At 44.9% G+C, this 21,645-nt stretch overlaps 1 protein-coding gene across 1 annotated transcript; it reads right to left on the bottom strand.

Annotated features, from left to right (window-relative positions):
- Positions 1-875: 875 nt before the first annotated feature.
- Positions 876-21,404, bottom strand: CIBAR1 (CBY1 interacting BAR domain containing 1). The gene is made up of 9 exons (XM_069731617.1): positions 21,265-21,404; positions 15,350-15,584; positions 12,508-12,576; positions 11,448-11,549; positions 8,803-8,808; positions 7,983-8,087; positions 6,836-6,949; positions 6,091-6,198; positions 876-4,795 (listed from the first exon to the last, which is right to left on the bottom strand). Exons 1-9 carry the CDS (start codon positions 21,291-21,293, stop codon positions 4,691-4,693), a joined length of 873 nt encoding a protein of 290 aa, XP_069587718.1. The 5' UTR covers positions 21,294-21,404; the 3' UTR covers positions 876-4,690.
- Positions 21,405-21,645: the final 241 nt, after the last annotated feature.

Raw genomic sequence — 21,645 nt, 5'->3', positions numbered from 1 at the left:
TTAGCCTGGGGGTCCAATATCCATGGCCCCTTCCTACGCTATTAATACCAGCCCGCAGCTGTGTGCCTAGCCTTTGCTGGCTATTAAATATAGGGAGATGCTACGTCTTTGTTTTTTTAGGGGGGTGTGGGGGTCCCCCATTTTAATTACTAGGAAAGGCCAAGTATACAGCTGTGAGCTGATATTAAAAGACTGGGAAGCTGCATGGGTATTACCCCCTTCCCAGGCTATAAACATCTGCCCCCAGCTGTCCGCTTTCCCTCTGATGGTTAATAAAATGTTGCATGATCCCACACCATTTTTTTCCAGAAAAAAAAATATAGTATGTAAAAAAAAAAAAAAAAAACATGAACAGTAAACTACACAAACTCTGTACTAATTATATATGTCACTGACATCTTTATATCTATTTATTTTATGTGTGTATATCTATTCTATTCTGTTGGGTCAAGCTGTGACTTTACTGCAGACTTTTCAGACTAGTCAGACTTTTCTGGACTGAAATCGGAACTTTTTTTTTCACAGTGATGGGTACGAGCCTTTAGGGGTTATGTAGCAGTGATTGGAAGACATTGGCTGCATAACACAGCCAGCATCTGAGCCGGCTCCATTCAACCAAACTCGCTCTGTGATGGCTATGTATTCGTCATGAAATACGAAGGGGTAGAATTCTGCAACTTGTCAACTTATGTTGGGGATTTCACAATTTATGCCATATTTAATTTCCCAAAACATGGCTTTTAAGCCTCCTCACTCTGACATGCGGGGCTTAGCTTGTCACTCTACACAAGGGGAAATGTTATCCCCTTAGACCCCAAAGGACAAAAACAATTGTCTGCAGATCTCTAAACAGCAATAAATAATGCACAGTATCATTGTATCAAATATTTTAACTTTATTTTCGAATACATATTCACAAAAAATAGAAACAACCCACATAACATACATTAATACCATAGAGATTATGGCCGGGCTCTGTGCGGCTCGCCAATATTAACACTTATAACAATACACCTTAGAAATAGAACTGAGGATTACAAAGCTTATTATAGAGATATAAAAGGGTAGTAAGTGTGTACAGTACATCTTATAAAACACTGTTCTGTACAATATATCCTCATGGACTATACAAGTGCAATGGCTGGATGTTTTTTACTTTTGAAAGAGTCATTAGTGAGTGAAGGATAAAGGACTGTAGGTGCCCCAGGTCTCAGATTATGGAGGTTAGTGTTCAGTCCGGTCACAGCCACAATCCTGGGGTCAATGGCCCTTCTTACCATGTAGAGACAAGACGCCAAAACTGGCCCTACAGCCGGGATCGTTCACTAGTCATGACTTGGTCTTGCTACAATTTTCTTGCCTACAGGAAACAGAAAAAACAGTACCCAAAAAGATGGATGAATGGAGTCTCTGTCACTCCGTCAGCATGTCCTCTGTATAAGTAAATCAGTAAATGTACTGTAATCTTTAAAGTTTTTTTTTTTTCCATGGTCTTATCTCTAGCATACGCATACCTGTATGATCGATGGGTGTCTGACATCCGGTAGAATGCACAATTTCACCCCATTTACTTAAATAAGGCCAAAAATAGAAAAAGAGGCTCTGTACTTATTATGTGTCAGCATATCAAATGCTAATATTTTGCAATACACATTTTGGCAGTGCAAGAAGTTACAACATTGTGCAGGAAACAGTCAGACCGGCTACAAGCATGAGCAAGCGTTAGCAGAATCGGCAGCGCCTGCATTTTTTGATGCCTCTTAAAAATGGTAAAACTAATATATATATATATATATATATATTTTTTTTTTAACAGGTCTCTTTACATTGGCACAGAAACCCTTATAAAAGGAACCTGGCAGCAAAAAAATAAAAAAAAAAATATTACGTGCCGACTTAGAGGTAATCAGGGAGAAAATGAAGTTATTTTCTCCCTGCACCTGCTCGCTTCCAGGCATCAGGGCGGTGCAGGGAAGACAGAACTATTTTCTCCCTGTGGCCACACTTCCATTTAGATTACAGTTTTATGTGGCATTTACCTGCAGACTGTCACTATGGCTGCAGATAAAAAGCATTTTATTTATTTTTTTCCCCCGATATGTTTTCATTAAAAGAAATGACCACTCTGTGTGGATCTCATCTCAGAATTTTTCCTTTTGGCAACAATTATACATTTATAATGCGAATACTCAGTTGCAGTCTGTTCCTACTTACACTGTGACACGTACTGAACTGTTGAGGTATTAGATTTAAGGCACAAGGTAACACCGAACTAAGTAGATAAGCCATACAGAGGTTTGATGGGGGTCACAGATTTATCATATTGTGGAATTTTTTTTTTTAGTTAAGCCTGTGACTAGCAGCTACCTTACTTTTAGGCAGGGGCTACATGGCGACTGACACGTTGCGTGGCCAAACAAGTGATTGGGTCACATTGTGATTAGTGATGAGTGCAAGTGCTCGTTACTCGGGCTTGCCTAGGGTGCTTGAGTGTGCACCAATCAATAGAGGAATATTTGGTTTTGAAGTCCAATATTACATGAGACGTCCTATACAGCATTAATTTACTATCGGGTAATAACGGGAACCCACGATGATGCACATGTATCGTATTATTGATAGGGATTCTGCGGCTGTGATAATCCCTCCCGGGGCCCTCTGGGAATATGTTTTTCATCCAAATTAACTTCCCCCAAGCTAGAATAATAACCCCCGGTCTTATTAACCCTTCTTGGATTCAGTGCTGAATCTCGGCTGTGCTCGGGTCATGGTTGACAGGCTGCCACAGTGAGAACCCCAATACACGTAACCAGTGCAGCTAATCACTGACCTTAGCGGCTATCAACACAGAGCAACTGAGCGCAGTGATTGGATGCAGTGGTCATGTGTACTGTAGTCCCGATGTCACCTCTGCAGCCCATCAAAGACTAACAGTAGCAGCGAGGCAGAGCTGGACCCAGGGAGGGTGGGTAACACCTGCATTCATTATTACAGTGTCACGTTCAGACGTCCGTGGGTCATGCATGTGGTCTGTGGATAGATCACGTACCCATTATAGTCTATGGGGCTGTTCACCTGTCCGTGTTTACAGACCGAATGGCTCACAAATATTAACGGAGACATGTCTGTTTTATCCAAATCTTGGTTCAAAAATTACCCAGAGAATCACAGACTGCACACAGATGGCATCCACGTGCCGACTGTGATTAGCAAAGGAAAAGCTCTGTATTTCCCCCTCGCCATCAGTGAAAACCGACCAAACACTGACGAAACTCATTGCCAAAATACTGATGACCATGTTTTTACATACGAGAAAAATCACAAAGGGCTGATTGAGGCCTCACTTGGAGAAGAAAAACCCCTTGAAGCATCTTTCCAATATATCTTGGACTACATTTTTAAAGATCTCGGCTGGTTCTGAGTGCATCGAAACATCAAGTTATCAATGTAGGAAATCTTAGGAAACAAGGTGATAGCTCACAAACATTGGAGCAAGTCCTGCAGCCGTGTGACCAGGCCTGGGTTAGTAATGGTTGCCCATCTCTTAGGTTATGGTCATATCTCATGGAGTCACCTATTTAGCATATATTCTGGGACCTTCGCATCAAATGGAAGTCATTAAAGGGCGTTATTAAACTTAGGATCCAAGAGAAAAAGATGTATACATATAGCATAATTCTATTCAATAGAACAGACCCATATTCAATAAGACAGGCCCGCTCAAACTAACCCCTATCCACCTTTTTAGGAAAGAGCTGAAAGCAGAAGGAAATATTTGCAACATTTTTACTCCAGAAAGGCATAAGCATTGAAGGGTTATCTGAGACTATTTAATTTTAATTCTTATGGGAACTAACTACCTGCCTGTTCTGCACAGAGACGATCACCGCCGACCACTCCTGCCAGCGATACTGCTGCTTCTGGTGATGGCACCTAGACAGAGAGGTTGCTTCTCTTCTGCTCTGTTGATGGGACGTGACGGCCAGTGTTATGCTGATTGACAGCAGTCTCTCCACTGCTTAAATGAGGGATGTCGGCAGTCAATCAGCATAACGTCAGCAGCCATGTTCTGTCGACATTAGTCCGGAAGAGCTGCCCTGTTAATGTGAGGCAGCAGAATTGCTGGCAAAAGAGGCTTTTGATTGCTCAGAGCTGGTGCCAGGCAGGTAGATAGCAAGTACCTGCCTGTCAGTTCTTTAACAAATTCCCCAGCAAGCAGAGATCTTCAAAGCTGTTCTGGATTAGATCACGAAGTACATTAGAAAGTCACATGCAAGTTAGCAAAAAGATTAGAAGACCCCCGGTCATATCGATAGCGCTGTACCAGAGCATTGTGTCGCGCCTTCTACCTACCCAAATCCCTTGCACCTCTTCTGAAAAGTAGGCCTGGTGTGACGTCATGTATGAAAGCTGTACGAAGTTTGTGTAAAAAAATAAAATAAAAATGACATTTTATTACACTAATCTCGCACAGCTTTTCGATAAGGGGCACTACACATTTCAGTGTCAGGCAGTATTTGACAAATCCCCTGAGCATCCACTCCCGCTTCCATAGATATCAGTGCCGACAATGGAATTTATCCAAAAATCATAAAAGTGCACATCTTGATAGGTTGCTCTTCAATCTATGGAAATGCCATACTCTGGAAAGGCTCGTGTTCCTCGAGAGATCGGTGTGGAATGTGAGAAGTTAGTTGTAGCCTTCTGTTGATTCATCATCATCCTCATCATCAAGGTCATTCTCGTCTTCTTCCTCCTCTTCCGGCTTCTTTATTTGCTGGCTCCCGACAGTTTGCTAAGAATATAAGAAACATCAGGCTCAATACATAAATAATAATTCACAATTTTTGCCACTGGCAGTTGTAGTAAAGCACCACAGTAATCAGGCAGACACATATCCTTGTAGATTGTGAGCCCTCGCGGGCAGGGTCCTCTCCTCCTGTACCAGTTATGACTTGTATTGTTTAAGATTATTGTACTTGTTTTTATTATGTGTACCCCTCCTCACATGTAAAGCGCCATGGAATAAATGGCGCTATAACAATAATAAGTACCAGGATGACCGTATATAATATACTGGAGAGTATGTAAAGATAGAAGATGATGAAAACCACCGGTTTCCTTAAGTTGCATACAGGCATAACTTAAAAAGTTCCCTTTGTCAAGGACTGTCTGCTTCTGCGTTTCGCTCACAGTGATCGGGCAGAGCGTTTCGGAAATGCTCCGCCTGATCACTCGGATTTTGCTCTCTCTCTAGTCTATTTCATTTTATCCTTAGAGGAGTGCGGAGAGGAAACTAGAAGGTAAATAATCAGATTTCGGCTACAATACTGGGATCCTACGCAGGTGAGCAGCCACTTGACGCCAGTTTTGATCTATTAACCCTTCAGTACAAGTGCCAGGAAATCCTAAAATTGACACTTTCAATGCCCGATATTAACCTTTATCCGTGTCCTAGACCTGCATATTTCAGCCATAAGCTTGGGCTCATTTTTATCAGGCTTTTATCTGAGGGTTATGACACTTGGGGTATATTTCTAGATGTGAACGGAGTGGATGGAGCAAGGCCACGTATGTCTGGTCGGTGTGTGTCATTTCCCGAAATCACAGGAAGTAGGCGTCTAAAATAATCTCAATGGCCAGTGAGAAAATGTCAAAACTTCCGATTTATATTTTTAGGGCTCGTTCACGCTCGCTTACAAATCGGACAAGGGCAAACCGATAAAAAAAAAAAAAAAAAATCAGATTGGCCTTTGAATAATGATATTCAACGAAGAAGTCCAGATCTGCGTAAAAGATTAACGATTGCTTAGTAAAAAAACAAAAAACAAAAAAATAAACAATAAAGACGGATTGCACACGGATGGCAAGTGAGAAAAAAACAAAACAAAACAAAACAAAAAAAAAAAAACAGGAAACGGGAAAAATAACATTGCCAACATAAAAACAAACAAAGAAACTTTAAACAATAGATACTTTCCTCTAAGTCTGTCCACCTTCACAACCATATTTTCGATGAATCCTTGCCTACTTTCTAGTTCACCTACATCCAGTTGAGGACAGACAGAAGCAATAACATGGAAGTCTTACTGATAAAGATGACGACGACGTCCTCTTTGATGTTCCCGTCCTGGAATTGGCACGCACTATGTCTAAGCGAGACTGGAAATCTGGTGGATGAAGGGAACTTCTGAAGACCTAGTGAATTATAAAAAAAAAAATAAAAATACAAATTTGGCCACTTTTGTCCCAGGGGCGGGTCCGCTTTACAGCTATTCAAGAAAGGAAAAAAAGGGTCTTTGTGGATGATACAGGAGTCTATTAGATATTTAAAAAAAAAAAAAAAATGTAAGTTTTATGCCAGAATACCGATTAATACGGCAGGATAAACCGACCCCGCGTGTCCTGATCCCTGCTCCTTAGGCTACTTTCACACTTCCGTCTTTATAAAGACGTCGCAATGCGTCGTTCTGTGTAAAAAACGCACCCTGCAAAGTTGCCCGCAGGATGCGTTTTTTTTGCACATAGACTTGTATTACCGACGCATCGCGACGTATAGACACACGTTCCATACGTCGTGCACTGGAAGCGTCGGTATTGGCGGACCGTCGTTCAAGGGAACGTTTTTTCGTACGTCGGGTCCTTCATTTTAAACTGCGCAGGCGCGGCCGGAACTCCACTCCCTCCTCCCTGGGACTTCACAATGGGCAGCGGACGCGTTCAAACACTGCGACCGCTGCCCACGTTGTGCTAAAAAACGTCAACGTCCGTCGGTACGTCGCGCCGACACTTTAGCGACGGCCGCGTACCGACGGAAGTCTGAAAGAAGCCTTACCTCTAGATCTTCCTCCTCGTTTATATCCTCGATATGCTGGAAGGCAGCCGACAACACCTCCACCGCCTTCCCGTGAAACAACATCTCAATTGTTACAAAGTCACTGAAAATTTTCTAAGCGGAGAATAAAAATATAAAATTGGGTAACGCTGGGGGTTGATATAACATGTACTTTATACTGACGACACATAGGAGACGATGGTTTCACTTGGAGCAGCTTAGTTTACTAATAGGCACCTATCTACACCGTCAGAGGCACCATCACTAATGGCCTATCTCAAGAGGAACATAAAGAGTTAAAGGGGTAGTCTCATCTCTAAGATCCTATCCCAATATGTAGTGGGTATAATAATATTAGCAAAAAGCTCAAATTATAAATATAGGATAGTTCTTCTGATTAGCTATGTCGCCTACCCAATGTGCAGGGCACTGTAGTAGCTTAGTGGTTGTAACTATGGACATCTAACTATCAGTATAAGAGTGGTCATAACCATGGATATCTAAGCTACTGCAATGCCCTGCACATGAGGTTAGCGACATAGCTAATAAGAAGAACTATACTACATTTTTAATTGGAGGTATTTGCTAATATTATACCTACTACATATTGGGATAGGATCTTGGAGATGGGGATACCCCTTTAAACTACGATTGCTATGATCTCTCACTATCCAGCCTCCAGCCAGAGAATGGGGAGGTATACTGTCACCACTATATAATTTCACGTGGGAAGAGTATGTTGAGCCTCTGTCCATCAGTCGGCTGCCCTCATGCAATCCGCATTGTTGGGAGGAGCTTGCATGAGTCATCACTGTAAAAGTCTATGGCAGGAGGAGGAGGGAGCAGATGGGTCAAGAGGTGAAGAGGGAGATGATTCATGAAGGGACAAGAGACTTCCTGTTTCTACATAGAGCAGAGAAAAAAGGGAATTTACAGGGTAGAAAGGCAAAAAGAGCAATTGTAAGCACACAGTGCTGTATAACATGGTGACTGCAATATATTAAGAGGGAAAAGCTTTGATGGGAGGAGGAGGAGGGCTTCTTTCAGGGGGGACTCCAGACCCTCATTTCCCAGATGGGTGGGGAACAGCTCTGAATGCCGTGGCATTACACACAGAACCACACCGAGGATTAGACACCTGACTTACTTTTATATCTTTGATCTTCTGCTTTTCAAAATTGTCAATGGTTTCCTCCAGCTGGCGACTTATTCTAGCTGCATCCATCGTCGCTCGCTGTAGTTCTGTTTCAGCCTTAAACACAGACATTCGAGAGGTTGATAATCATCCATCGCTATATAAAGGCCCCTGATTTTACACTGCCGTGGGTGCAGCCTAGTACCCCAGACATGGCCCCTTTAAGAGCAGACTGACAGGGGCGCAAATAACTGGACCCTCAATGATCTGATATTTAAGTCTCGGAAAAGCCCTGTAAACGAGGCACCGTATCTGCCTTCTCATGGAGTCCGTGTCCTCCGATATCCTTATAGGGTGTAGTCGTACTGATTACTCTCACCATAAGTAGGAATGATGGGAGTGATACTTCCCTGCACCCTGTGCTGACCAGCGCTATGCATTAGCAGTAATATTGCAGTAATATTCTCTGCACCTCTATCTGCAATATGAAACCTGGGTGCACTAGAAAACTTAAAGGGGATGTCCAGTTAAAAAAAAAAAATATCCAGTGCTTCGATCTCCAGGCATCAGCACAGTCCTGGGTCACGGTACTTTCCTTTCCAGCTTGTGTCTGACCCATGATTCACACTGTGTGTAGGGGGCTGGCTGACTGCTAAGCCAGACCCCTTCTCTGTCTGTGCATCGGATGTGACGAGAAGGGGGGGGGGGGGGGCGACTCAGATATTGGAATGGGCCGTCAGATTTTAGGGTAACACTGTGGTTGTTCACATGTAAGATCGGAAGAGCCGTCCGTCCCGTCCCAGAGATTTCACAAAGTTGATGCAGTTTATACCTGGGACTTGTTTCTGGTCAAGGAAAAAACAAATTACTTTCATGCCTAGATTTTGTCACAATACGATTCAATGGGGCGGATGTTTTGCACAAGGGTTTCTGCCACCTTTAGGCTACTTTCACACTAGCGTTTTCTGCAATCCGTCACAATGCGTCGTTTTGCAGAAAAAACGCATCCTGCAAAAGTGCTTGCAGGATGCGTTTTTTCCCCATAGACTTGTATTGACGCATTTGCGACGGATTGCCACACGTCGCATCCGTCAAGCGACGGAAGCGTCGTGCTTCTGCGGACCGTCGGGAGCAAAAAACGCTACATGTAACGTTTTTTGCTCCTGACGGACCGCTTTTTCCGACCGCGCATGCGCAGCCGGAACTCCGCCCCCACCTCCCCGCACCTTACAATGGGGCAGCGGATGCGCCAGAGAAATGCATCCGCTGCCTCCATTGTGCAATGCGTTAAACGCTAGCGTCGGAATCTCCCCGTCGCAATGCGTCGGGGAGATTCCGACGCTAGTGTGAAAGAAGCCTTAAAGCCGCCACTGTTATTTTCTTAACACCTTACTGTTACAGCCAAATTTTTATTTAACTTTTTGTTTTGTCATCTTCTCCCAACTTTTTATTTTTCTGTGAAAATGGTTGAATGAGGCCTTCACTACGCCGCACCCAGCATGAGATGTATATGTACGTCACATCAGGAAGCGGTAGAAGGGTTCTCCCATCTCCAAAATCCTTTCCCAATATGTTGTAGGTATAATAATAATAACAATATGAGCAAATACCTTAAATTAGAAATTTAGTACAGTTCTTCTGATTAACTATTTCGCTCACCCTATGTGCAGGGCATTGCAATAGATTAGGTATCCACGGTTACGACCACTCATATAGGGACAGTTAGTGGTTGTAACCATGGATGATCAAGTTACTGCAATGCCTGCACATGGGGTGATCGACATAGTGAATCAGAAGAACTATACTACCTTTTTAATTGAAGGCATTTGGAAATATTATTATTAAGATACTACATATTGGGATATCATCTTGGAGATGGAACTACCCCTTTAATACAAACTGTAGGTAAATATCACAGAAGTTATAAGGCTGCGTTGGAAATTGTGATCTGTAGTATGTGGACATGATGACTTTCAGGTGGATTTAGCCCAGAATCCTCCTGAAAAAGCAACGCAAAGGCGCCCCATAAAATGACCATAGTGCACAGTGTTCACAGAGAGCGGCCAATCAGATGTGGGCGGGGGGGGGGGGGGGGGTTATACACGGCTCAGCATTCAGAGCACTGCTACATCTACAGCAGAGAAAACAGGGATTCTATCAAAACTACGCCAAGCAGCCCAGTAAGTTATACATCGCTGGCATCAGGCTCTCTTGCCCCTACACCATGCTCTCAGATTACAGAGCAAAAACCAGTTGACTGAGTCCCTTTAACCCCTTAGCGACCGCCGCTACGCATTACAACGGTGTCCGCTAAGGGTATTAATTCCTTCCGTTTTAACGAGATCAGGGACAGGAAAATCCGGCCCTGATCACGCTCTTCGGAATCTCAGTTACCATCGCTAGCCGAGACCCTGGATCACGCGATAGCCGTTATTCACTGATCACAAAAAATGATTTCCTCACAAATAAGATATTGTTGTATTCAGGAGAAATTGCACAACAAATTTTGGGATCCATTTTCTACTGTAAGGGTATGTGCACGCGTTCAGGATTTCTTGCAGAAATTTCCAGACAAAAACCGGACATTTCTGCCAGAAATCGGCATGCATTTTTTTCGCATTTTTTTTTCACGTTTTTTGCGCGTTTATTACCGCTTTCCCAGTGCATCATATAGCGGGAAAAACGCGAAAAATCCACAAAATTAATGAACATGCTGCTTTTTTTTTTTACCACGAGGCGTTTTTTTCGCGGAAAAAAACGCATCATGTGCACATAAATTGAGGAATGCATTCTAAATGATAGGATGCATAATGTATGAGTTTTATAGCGAAAAAAAAAACGCGAAAAATCCCGAACGTGTGCACATACCCTTACCCTTGTAAAAATAGTTTGGTTCCAAAGTAAATTTTTAGTGAAAAATTAAATGTTCATTTTTTTTCCTTCCACATTGCTTCAGTTCCCGTGAAGCACCTGAAGGGTTATAAAACTTATTGAATGTGGTTTTGCGCACCTTGAGGGGTGCAGTTTTTAGCATGGTGTCACTTTGGGTATTTTCTGTCATATAGGCCCCTCACACTCACTTCAAATGGGAGGTGGTGCCTCAAAAAAAAAAAAAAAATGGTTTTGTAAATTTTGTTGTAAAAATGAGAAATAGCTGGTCAACTTTTAACTTCCTAATAAATAAAAATTATCTTTAAAAAAAAATTGTGCGGCTGTAAATCTAGACGTGTGGGGAATGTTATTTATTCACTATTTTGTGTGGCATAACGCTCTGGTTTAACGGCGTAAGAATTGAAAGTTTGAAAATTGTGAAATGTTCAGAATTTTCACCAAGTTTCCGTTTTCTTCACAAATAAACACAAGTCATATCAAAGACATTTTACCACTGTAGTGAAGTACGAAAAAAACAAACAATCTCAGAATCCCTGAGATACGCTGAAGCTGTTGATATCATGAAATAAATGGAAAGAAGGATACGATGATTTGGCGATCCGATGGGTTTCTCTGACGAGTTTTCTCTAGCTGCGCCATCTGCTTCGCTTCTCTGTTCCTGGCACTTAGCGTTACTTTGAGATCTTCCTTTAAAAAAAAAAAAGAAAAAAAAAAAGTTTTCTTAACACAAGCTCACCTAAGCATCTTTCACTATGGACATGAAGATTTGATAGTACCAAGGGGGCTTATTGAAATTTCTCAGAATTTTTTTGGGGAAGTTTAACCTGCAATTTCCTGATGACCTGTGTCGTATACCGCAATACCATATTATTGCACCATACGGTGAAAACCATATCCTTCTATGAAGCCCGACCTATACCTTGGCTTCACAGATGTACCAAAGATGGCCGCGATGGGGACTTTCAGAAGTCGGGCTGGGTGAGGGGTAGCAGCCCCCGAACAGACGGCTCACCTGGATCGCACAGTTTAAACACAGACAGAGATGGACAGCGGCATTAAAGCATGTTCTCCATTACCTGGACAACCTCTTCTCAATCCCTATGTTCTCCTCCAGTAAAATATTAACACCTATACTCCCCTCTGCTGCCGGTTCTCCCGGGGCTCATGTGACATTATTACGTCGTGCAATCACTGTGGCCAATCAGCGTTGGCTTCACTCTCCCCTCTTTGGACAAATCAAACCACTTGGAGGACAGCGTCAACTCCCACTTCCTCTGGATCTCAATGACAATGTCAATGTTACCGTTATATCACGCAAGCCCAGGGAGAGCCAGTGCCGACACCGTAGAGGAATATGAGAGTTAGTATTTTACAGAGGTGACGCAATGATTCATAAAATGTTGTCCGAGTAGTGGAGAATCCCTTTAAGCCAGCGACTGGAGGAGGCTCAGATTGCTGCTGTTAGAGGCTGATGCCGGCAGTATAACACATCCGGCACCGACCCTGCTGTGTGGAGCGTGCTCTGCTGAGCTCATTCCACACACCCACACCGTGACAAAAGAGTAACCCATGGGGTGGGAAGGAGTTAATGATGGCCACTCATGCACCCACACGTATACACTGAAGATACAATGGACATACTTACCCTTTTGAGCTTGATTATCGCTCCGTAGCTTTTCAGGGGTTCAATTACTTTGGCTTCAAGTCTTTCCACCTGACAACAGAATTCATAACTTCAGTGAATGAGGACATTTATTATCACCACGAGCCGGAGTGCGGAGTGTGGATGTTCAGTCATTGCCGCCATTACACTCCGTACACAATCATGAAAGCACAAGCCTATGGGATGTATTTTCTGTATCGCTGAGGTTAAAGCGGTGGCCTCCACCCGTGATTTAGGGCCCAGCATCATGTCTATGTTAGGTCAGTGGTGAACAGCCTGAAGCCCAGGCCCCCTGTGGCCCCCAGTGCCATTCTGGTCAGAAATGTTCTTCTCTGTCTGTTCACATGTATTTCCATGTTACACATAGGTGGGGGCAGCGGTGGGTAAGCACCAGCTGTACATAGTACCCCCATATACAGGTCCTTCTCAAAAAATTAGCATATAGTGTTAAATTTCATTATTTACCATAATGTAATGATTACAATTAAACTTTCATATATTATAGATTCATTATCCACCAACTGAAATTTGTCACGTCTTTTATTGTTTTAATACTGATGATTTTGGCATACAACTCCTGATAACCCAAAAAACCTGTCTCAATAAATTAGCATATCAAGAAAAGGTTCTCTAAACGACCTATTACCCTAATCTTCTGAATCAACTAATTAACTCTAAACACATGCAAAAGATACCTGAGGCTTTTATAAACTCCCTGCCTGGTTCATTGCTCAAAACCCCCATCATGGGTAAGACTAGCGACCTGACAGATGTCAAGAAGGCCATCATTGACACCCTCAAGCAAGAGGGTAAGACCCAGAAAGAAATTTCTCAACAAATAGGCTGTTCCCAGAGTGCTGTATCAAGGCACCTCAATGGTAAGTCTGTTGGAAGGAAACAATGTGGCAGAAAACGCTGTACAACGAGAAGAGGAGACCGGACCCTGAGGAAGATTGTGGAGAAGGACCGATTCCAGACCTTGGGGAACCTGAGGAAGCAGTGGACTGAGTCTGGTGTGGAAACATCCAGAGCCACCGTGCACAGGCGTGTGCAGGAAATGGGCTACAGGTGCCGCATTCCCCAGGTAAAGCCACTTTTGAACCATAAACAGCGGCAGAGGCGCCTGACCTGGGCTACAGAGAAGCAGCACTGGACTGTTGCTAAGTGGTCCCAAGTACTTTTTTCTGATGAAAGCAAATTTTGCATGTCATTCGGAAATCAAGGTGCCAGAGTCTGGAGGAAGACTGGGGAGAAGGAAATGCCAAAATGCCTGAAGTCCAGTGTCAAGTACCCACAGTCAGTGATGGTGTGGGGTGCCATGTCAGCTGCTGGTGTTGGTCCACTGTGTTTCATCAAGGGCAGGGTCAATGCAGCTAGCTATCAGGAGATTTTGGAGCACTTCATGCTTCCATCGGCTGAAATGCTTTATGGAGATGAAGATTTCATTTTTCAGCACGACCTGGCACCTGCTCACAGTGCCAAAACCACTGGTAAATGGTTTACTGACCATGGTATTACTGTGCTCAATTGGCCTGCCAACTCTCCTGACCTGAACCCCATAGAGAATCTGTGGGATATTGTGAAGAGAAAGTTGAGAGACGCAAGACCCAACACTCTGGATGAGCTTAAGGCCGCTATTGAAGCATCCTGGGCCTCCATAACATCTCAGCAGTGTCACAGGCTGATTGCCTCCATGCCACGCCGCATTGAAGCAGTCATTTCTGCCAAAGGATTCCCGACCAAGTATTGAGTGCATAACTGAACATTATTATTTGATGGTTTTTTTGTTTGTTATTAAAAAACACTTTTATTTGATTGGATGGGTGAAATATGCTAATTTATTGAGACAGGTTTTTTGGGTTATCAGGAGTTGTATGCCAAAATCATCAGTATTAAAACAATAAAAGACCTGACAAATTTCAGTTGGTGGATAATGAATCTATAATATATGAAAGTTTAATTGTAATCATTACATTATGGTAAATAATGAAATTTAACACTATATGCTAATTTTTTGAGAAGGACCTGTATAGGAAGGATGGACCCCCGTGTGGCACTCCAGTTAACAGTAGAGGAGGTGGAGAGGTGACCACTCATGTGTTGCCACCTCCCAAACTGCAACAGCGAGAACCGAATCTAGGCATGGTCTTTTTTATAGCTAAAGAGTGAATGGAGGAGAAAGGCCAAATTCTCAAGAAAAGTCGGGAGTCTTAAAAGTAGAAAACAGCACCTATCAGACATTTACGGCATATACCTTCAGTATGACAAAAATATCTTCAGCCCCCATACAAATTACACTAGCGTCAGTTGAACCTGCCGATATCAATAAGGGTCTGGCGGACAGTCTAATGAGTAAGAATCCAACATGTCAGACTTCAAACTCCCTAGGAAAAGACACCGCCAAAGATCTCTGCTAGCGGCTCTCTCGAGTGCTCCTGTTTATGGGAGAGACGGTCAAGATAGATGCCATCCGAATAGGAGTTGGACCATCAAATGGCTGACAGCCATCTAAGGTGTATGAGGGGCTTTAGATTATGACCCTATAAAAAGTCTATCCTACAAATATTATTTATCCCCTACCAGTGAATAGATGATAAGTGTCTGGTCGCTGGTGGGACCCCACTGATCATGAGATTAGAGTTCCTTTCTCACCCTTTTCAATGGAAAGGTGGCTGCACATGCGCTTTACCACTCCATTCATCACTAGTAGAGCTGCAGCCGTGTAGACTCTGCCTGCTGTGGACAATACCAGCTCTGGAGAAAAGTGATGATATAGGACACCCTGTGTGAGACATAGGCACCGTTCTTGACGATACCTCCATACCTCTGCCTGGCGATAATCCTGAAGTTTGGCAAGTTCATCAGCAAAACCCTTCAGTCCATGTTTCAGATTTGGGGTCTCGGTGTCGGCGTATGCATTGACTTCTCTCACCAGCAGATCGGCTTTGTCCCGCAGCCTGGCAGTTTTACGGACATACCCGGCATAGATTTGGCACAGCTCTCCAAAGTGCTTTTCCACATTACCAACTGTTTCTTGTATCTGTCTGGTCTGATTGTCTCTGGAGTAAGAAATAACAGGAAAGTGTCACCAACGAGTGCTACTGGGGAAATGCTGGCTTGTCATAAAATAACAGAAAACTAAATATTGGAATGATATTCAGAAACTTTATGGCTGAACAAATCACTTACATTTCTATAGGGCCAATTATCAAGTAAAGGAAAAGTCTGGGAATCAAAAAACAAAGGCCTTCTCCTCTGAGCTGCCACCAGCTGGCAGAACATCAATGTCTTTCGGAGATCTGGCATCATCTCTAACATTCAGCAACATCTTTGACTAGATGGAAAGGGTCTCCATACGAAACCCTAAAGCTGGACTTACATATACACCATCGTCTGCCTAACGAGCAAATTCCCAAAGGATCAGCAGTATGGGAATGATCCAAAGACAGATGGCGGAGAAACTCAAGATTTCAGCATGCCAGATCTTCTCAAGTGATAAAAGCCACCACCTTGGTGTCCACCAGCATCTTCCTCTCTACCTTGAGAACACTAAAGGTACCTTCACACTGAGCGACTTTAGAACGATAACGATAGCGATCCGTGACGTTGCAGCGTCCTGGATAGCGATATCGTTGTGTTTGACACGCAGCAGCGATCAGGATGCTGCTGTGAGATCGCTGGTCGGAGTAGAAGGCCAGAACTTTATTTCGTCGCTGGATCACCGGCTGACATCGCTGAATCGGCGTGTGTGACGCCGATTCAGCGATGTCTTCACTTGTAACCAGGGTAAATATCGGGTTACTAAGCGCAGGGCCGCACTCAGTAACCCGATATTTACCCTGGTTACCTAAAAAAAAAAAAAAACACTACATACTTACATTCCGGTGTCTGTCGCGTCCCTCGCAGTGTGCTTCCCGCACTGACCGTGAGCGCCGGCCGTAAAGCACAGCGGTGACGTCACCGCTGTGCTCTGCTTTACGGCTGGTCGGCGCTCACAGTCAGTGCGGGAAGGTGACGGCGAGGGACGCGACAGACACCGGAAGTATATAGTGTTTGTTTTTTTTAGGTAACCAGGGTAAACATCGGGTTACTAAGCGCGGCCCTGCGCTTAGTAACCCGATGTTTACCCTGGTTACCCGGGGACCTCGGCATCGTTGGTCGCTGGAGAGCTGTCTGTGTGACAGCTCTCCAGCGACCACACAGCGACGCTGCAGCGATCGGCATCGTTGTCTATATCGCTGCAGCGTCGCTTAATGTGACGGTACCTTGAGGGCTTGTGCACACGTTTTCGCCATGCAGATTTGCTAGCAAAACATGATGCAATCCTGATGCCAGGGAAGTGAATGAGAAATCTGAAGTGTCATGCACACGTTACTTATTTGTGACTTACAGATTCGGTGCAGAAAATAATCTTCAGCATGTCAATTCTCTGTGCGTTTTTCATCACTGACTACTCGAATCAGACAAAAACGCAGGGCAAAAAACGTTTTTCCTGCCAAGAGATGCAGAAATTTCTGCATCCATTTACTCAACGTGTGCTAAGCCTTACTGGTTCTGCCAGCTCTATTTCTATATACACAGCATTTACTAAGAAATCTATATATAATGGTCACAGCAGCCAAATGAAAGAGCAGCTCAGCCTAATGGCAGAAGCCCAAAGGGCTGGTGAGTCGGAGCTGAAGTTGGTTTCGGTAAAGTCAAAACTGGACTGGTCAAAGCTTTAAGGCTGTGTGTGCATGTAGCAGATTTTTCAAGTTTTTTCGCGGTTTTTCGCTATAAAAACGCTATAAAACCGCGAAAAAAAACCGCTCACATTAAGCATCCTATTTAATAGAATGCAATCCGCATTTTTTGTGCACATGCTGCATTTTTTTCCTGAGCGGATTCGCATTCCAGAAAAAAAACGCAGCATGTTCATTAAATTTGCGGAATCGCGGGGATTCCGCACACCTAGGAATGCATTGATCTGCTTACTTCCCGCATGGGGCTATGCCCACCATGTGGGAAGTAAGCAGATCATGTGCAGTTGGTACCCAGGGTGGAGGAGAGGAGACTCTCCTCCACGGACTGGGCACCATATAATTGTTAAAAAAAAAAAGAATTAAAATAAAAAAAAATCGTGATATACTCATCTTCGATGGCCCCCGGAGTCTTCCTGCCCCTCAGCGCTGCACGCGGCCGCTTCTGTTCCTGTAGATGGTGTGTGAAGGACCAGCGATGACGTTGCGGTCACGTGACCGCAACGTCATCGCTGGTCCTTCACACACACCATCTATAGGAACGGAAGCCGCTGAGGAGAACGGCTGTCTGCAGGGGAGTATAACCATTTTTTATTTGTTTTTTTATTATTTTTAACATTCTATATTTTACTATTGATGCGACATAGGCAGCATCAATAGTAAAAAGTTGGTCACACTTGTCAAACACTGTTTGACAAGTGTGACCAACCTGTCAGTCAGTTTTCCAAGCGATGCTACAGATCGCTTGGAAAACGCTAGCATTCTGCAAGCTAATTATGCTTGCAAAACGCTAGTTTTCTGCGGGAATATGCATGCCAATTCTGCATGCGATATACCCGCGGCAGGAGGCGCAGAATTGCCGCGGAAATTTCCGCGGCAATTCTGCAAAGTGTGCACTTAGCCTTAATGATCTGAACAACCCTTGTCTTGTTGGAAGGAGAACCTCCATCCCAGTCTCAAATATGTTGTCCCTGACCTGTTTGGAGATCTCTTTGGTCTTCATGGTGTTGTTTGGTTAGTGGTGCCACGTTCTTGACTCCTTAACAATGACCTTAGCACGTCAGGAGCGGGTGTCAGTTCCCACACCATGACGTGCTATGTATACCGGCTGTGACAGCTCAGTGCTGACAGCTGTCAGTGACAGACCATGAGACACTTGGACTCACACATGTGGACGTCCTGTCACTAAGCATGTGACATATGGAGGGAATTGATTGCACCAGAAATTTTTAGGGGCTTCACAGCAAAAGTGGTGACTACATATGCACATGGCAATTTTTAGTTATTTGATCCCATAAATTTAATTTATGCCTATATTTTTCTCACTTCACCGACTTAGACTGTTTATTGCTGATGAATCACACACAAATCCGATTACAAAAATATATAAACACAGGTTGTAATAGGTAAAAAGGGGGTGAATACTTTTGCAAGCCACTGTAGTCTGCTCTGCCTTATTACAACATGCAGTGATTTTCTGTGTGTGGTTGGCGATAGTCTTGTGGGTCTGGAGGGTGGTCTGTATACACTACAGAATGTGATGGGGGGTGTATAATGAGTGATGTGCAGGGGAAAGAGCCTGCGGGTGATCTGTGTGCAGCGACTTCTTGTCATCAGAGGGTCACCGTTACATATGACATCACCAAGATGACATCAGAGGGTCCCCTTTACATATGACATCACCAAGATGACATCAGAGGGTCCCCGTTACATATGACATCACCAAGATGACATCAGAGGGTCCCCGTTACATATGACATCACCAAGATGACGTCAGAGGGTCCCCGTTACATATGACATCACCATGATGACGTCAGAGGGTCCCCGTTACATATGACATCACCAAGATGACATCAGAGGGTCCCCGTTACATATGACATCACCATGATGACGTCAGAGGGTCCCCGTTACATATGACATCACCATGATGACGTCAGAGGGTCCCCGTTACATATGACATCACCATGATGAGGTCAGAGGGTCCCCGTTACATATGACATCACCATGATGAGGTCAGAGGGTCCCCGTTACATATGACATCACCATGATGACGTCAGAGGGTCCCCTTTACATATGACATCACCATGATGACGTCAGAGGGTCCCCGTTACATATGACATCACCATGATGACGTCAGAGGGTCCCCGTTACATATGACATCACCATGATGACGTCAGAGGGTCCCCGTTACATATGACATCACCATGATGACGTCAGAGGGTCCCCGTTACATATGACATCACCATGATGACGTCAGAGGGTCCCCGTTACATATGACATCACCATGATGACGTCAGAGGGTCCCCGTTACATATGACATCACCATGATGACGTCAGAGGGTCCCCGTTACATATGACATCACCATGATGACGTCAGAGGGTCCCCGTTACATATGACATCACCAAGATGACGTCAGAGGGTCCCCGTTACATATGACATCACCATGATGACGTCAGAGGGTCCCCGTTACATATGACATCACCATGATGACGTCAGAGGGTCCCCGTTACATATGACATCACCATGATGACGTCAGAGGGTCCCCGTTACATATGACATCACCATGATGACGTCAGAGGGTCCCCGTTACATATGACATCACCATGATGACGTCAGAGGGTCCCCGTTACATATGACATCACCATGATGACGTCAGAGGGTCCCCGTTACATATGACATCACCATGATGACGTCAGAGGGTCCCCGTTACATATGACATCACCATGATGACGTCAGAGGGTCCCCGTTACATATGACATCACCATGATGACGTCAGAGGGTCCCCGTTACATATGACATCACCATGATGACGTCAGAGGGTCCCCGTTACATATGACATCACCATGATGACGTCAGAGGGTCCCCGTTACATATGACATCACCATGATGACGTCAGAGGGTCCCCGTTACATATGACATCACCATGATGACGTCAGAGGGTCCCCGTTACATATGACATCACCATGATGACGTCAGAGGGTCCCCGTTACATATGACATCACCATGATGACGTCAGAGGGTCCCCGTTACATATGACATCACCATGATGACGTCAGAGGGTCCCCGTTACATATGACATCACCATGATGACGTCAGAGGGTCCCCGTTACATATGACATCACCATGATGACGTCAGAGGGTCCCCGTTACATATGACATCACCATGATGACGTCAGAGGGTCCCCGTTACATATGACATCACCATGATGACGTCAGAGGGTCCCCGTTACATATGACATCACCATGATGACGTCAGAGGGTCCCCGTTACATATGACATCACCATGATGACGTCAGTGGGTCCCCGTTACATATGACATCACCATGATGAAGCCAGAGGGTCCCCGTTACATATGACATCACCATGATGAAGCCAGAGGGTCCCCATTATAGATGACATCACCGGGTCCCTGTTACATATGACATCACCATGATGAAGCCAGAGGGTCCCCTTTACATATGACATCACCATGATGAAGCCAGAGGGTCCCCTTTACATATGACATCACCATGATGAAGCCAGAGGGTCCCCATTATAGATGACATCACCGGGTCACCGTTACAGATGACATCACCTTGGTGCTCGGCTCATACATCACATGCTGCTGCTGAGTCCTGGCACCATGACGTCCCCGCATCTTTCTATTTGTAGCATCGCTACATCCCGGACCACCATAGGGCGGGTTGTGTCCCCCACTAGGGCCATGTAAGACATATCCCCCAGGACTGTGCATTACTGCAGCCAGACGCCTCTCAGGACAGGATGGGGCAGGCTCGCACTGGTCAGGCCCCATCATTATTGGATGAGTTTTGGCCTCAGCAGCAGACAAGTCCTCCTCCTCCTATTAACTACACCCCCACCCTCTGACATAGGCACATACTGTACACTCGCCCCCTCTCCATCCTCATACACACCTTGGCTGCAGGAACATGGCGGCGGGTGGTCTGCAGACGTGATTCCTTCCTTCTCCCCCTGCCCCCAGCCCCGCACACTTCTCACCTAGCTCTGGTCTCTGGAGTCTGGCTCATGATGACGATGGTGATGGCGCGTCCTCCAGGATGGCAGCTCTAGCTCCGCCCTACGCCTCTCAGTCACCAGGGGGCGCCGTTGTCATGGTTTCTGCTTGACGCTTCCCGAGGTACACGATCACGTGACGGAGCGCAGTCCGCGCTCAGTCGCAGTTTGCGGGGCGTGGCGAGCGCTGAGTGACGTGCGCAGCTGTCTGTCCTTATCACGGTGATCGCTCGGATGCCAGCAGAGGGCGCTCCCGGCAGAGCAGGCAGGCCGTTCTGTGCGGCGCCGAGCGCGCAGTGCGCCACTGACTATCTGCATATTATGGGGCTGCAGAATGGAGCCGGGTAGTCAGTGCTGTGATCCCCA

Source organism: Ranitomeya imitator, chromosome 6 (assembly GCF_032444005.1).
Source record: "Ranitomeya imitator isolate aRanImi1 chromosome 6, aRanImi1.pri, whole genome shotgun sequence".
Classification (NCBI taxonomy): Eukaryota; Metazoa; Chordata; class Amphibia; order Anura; family Dendrobatidae; genus Ranitomeya; species Ranitomeya imitator.
This window is presented reverse-complemented; position numbering and strand designations above follow the sequence as displayed.

Bases quoted from the DNA above. Each gene is read 5' to 3' on its own strand.
- CIBAR1 (XM_069731617.1), bottom strand. From the start codon at position 21,293: ATGAGCCAGACTCCAGAGACCAGAGCTAG. The intron at 12,577-15,349 runs GTATGGAGGTAT...TTCTGTTGTCAG, and splicing joins AGGATTATCGCCAGGCAGAG to GTGGAAAGACTTGAAGCCAA. The intron at 6,950-7,982 runs GTAAGTCAGGTG...TTCTCCGCTTAG, and splicing joins AGAAGATCAAAGATATAAAA to AAAATTTTCAGTGACTTTGT.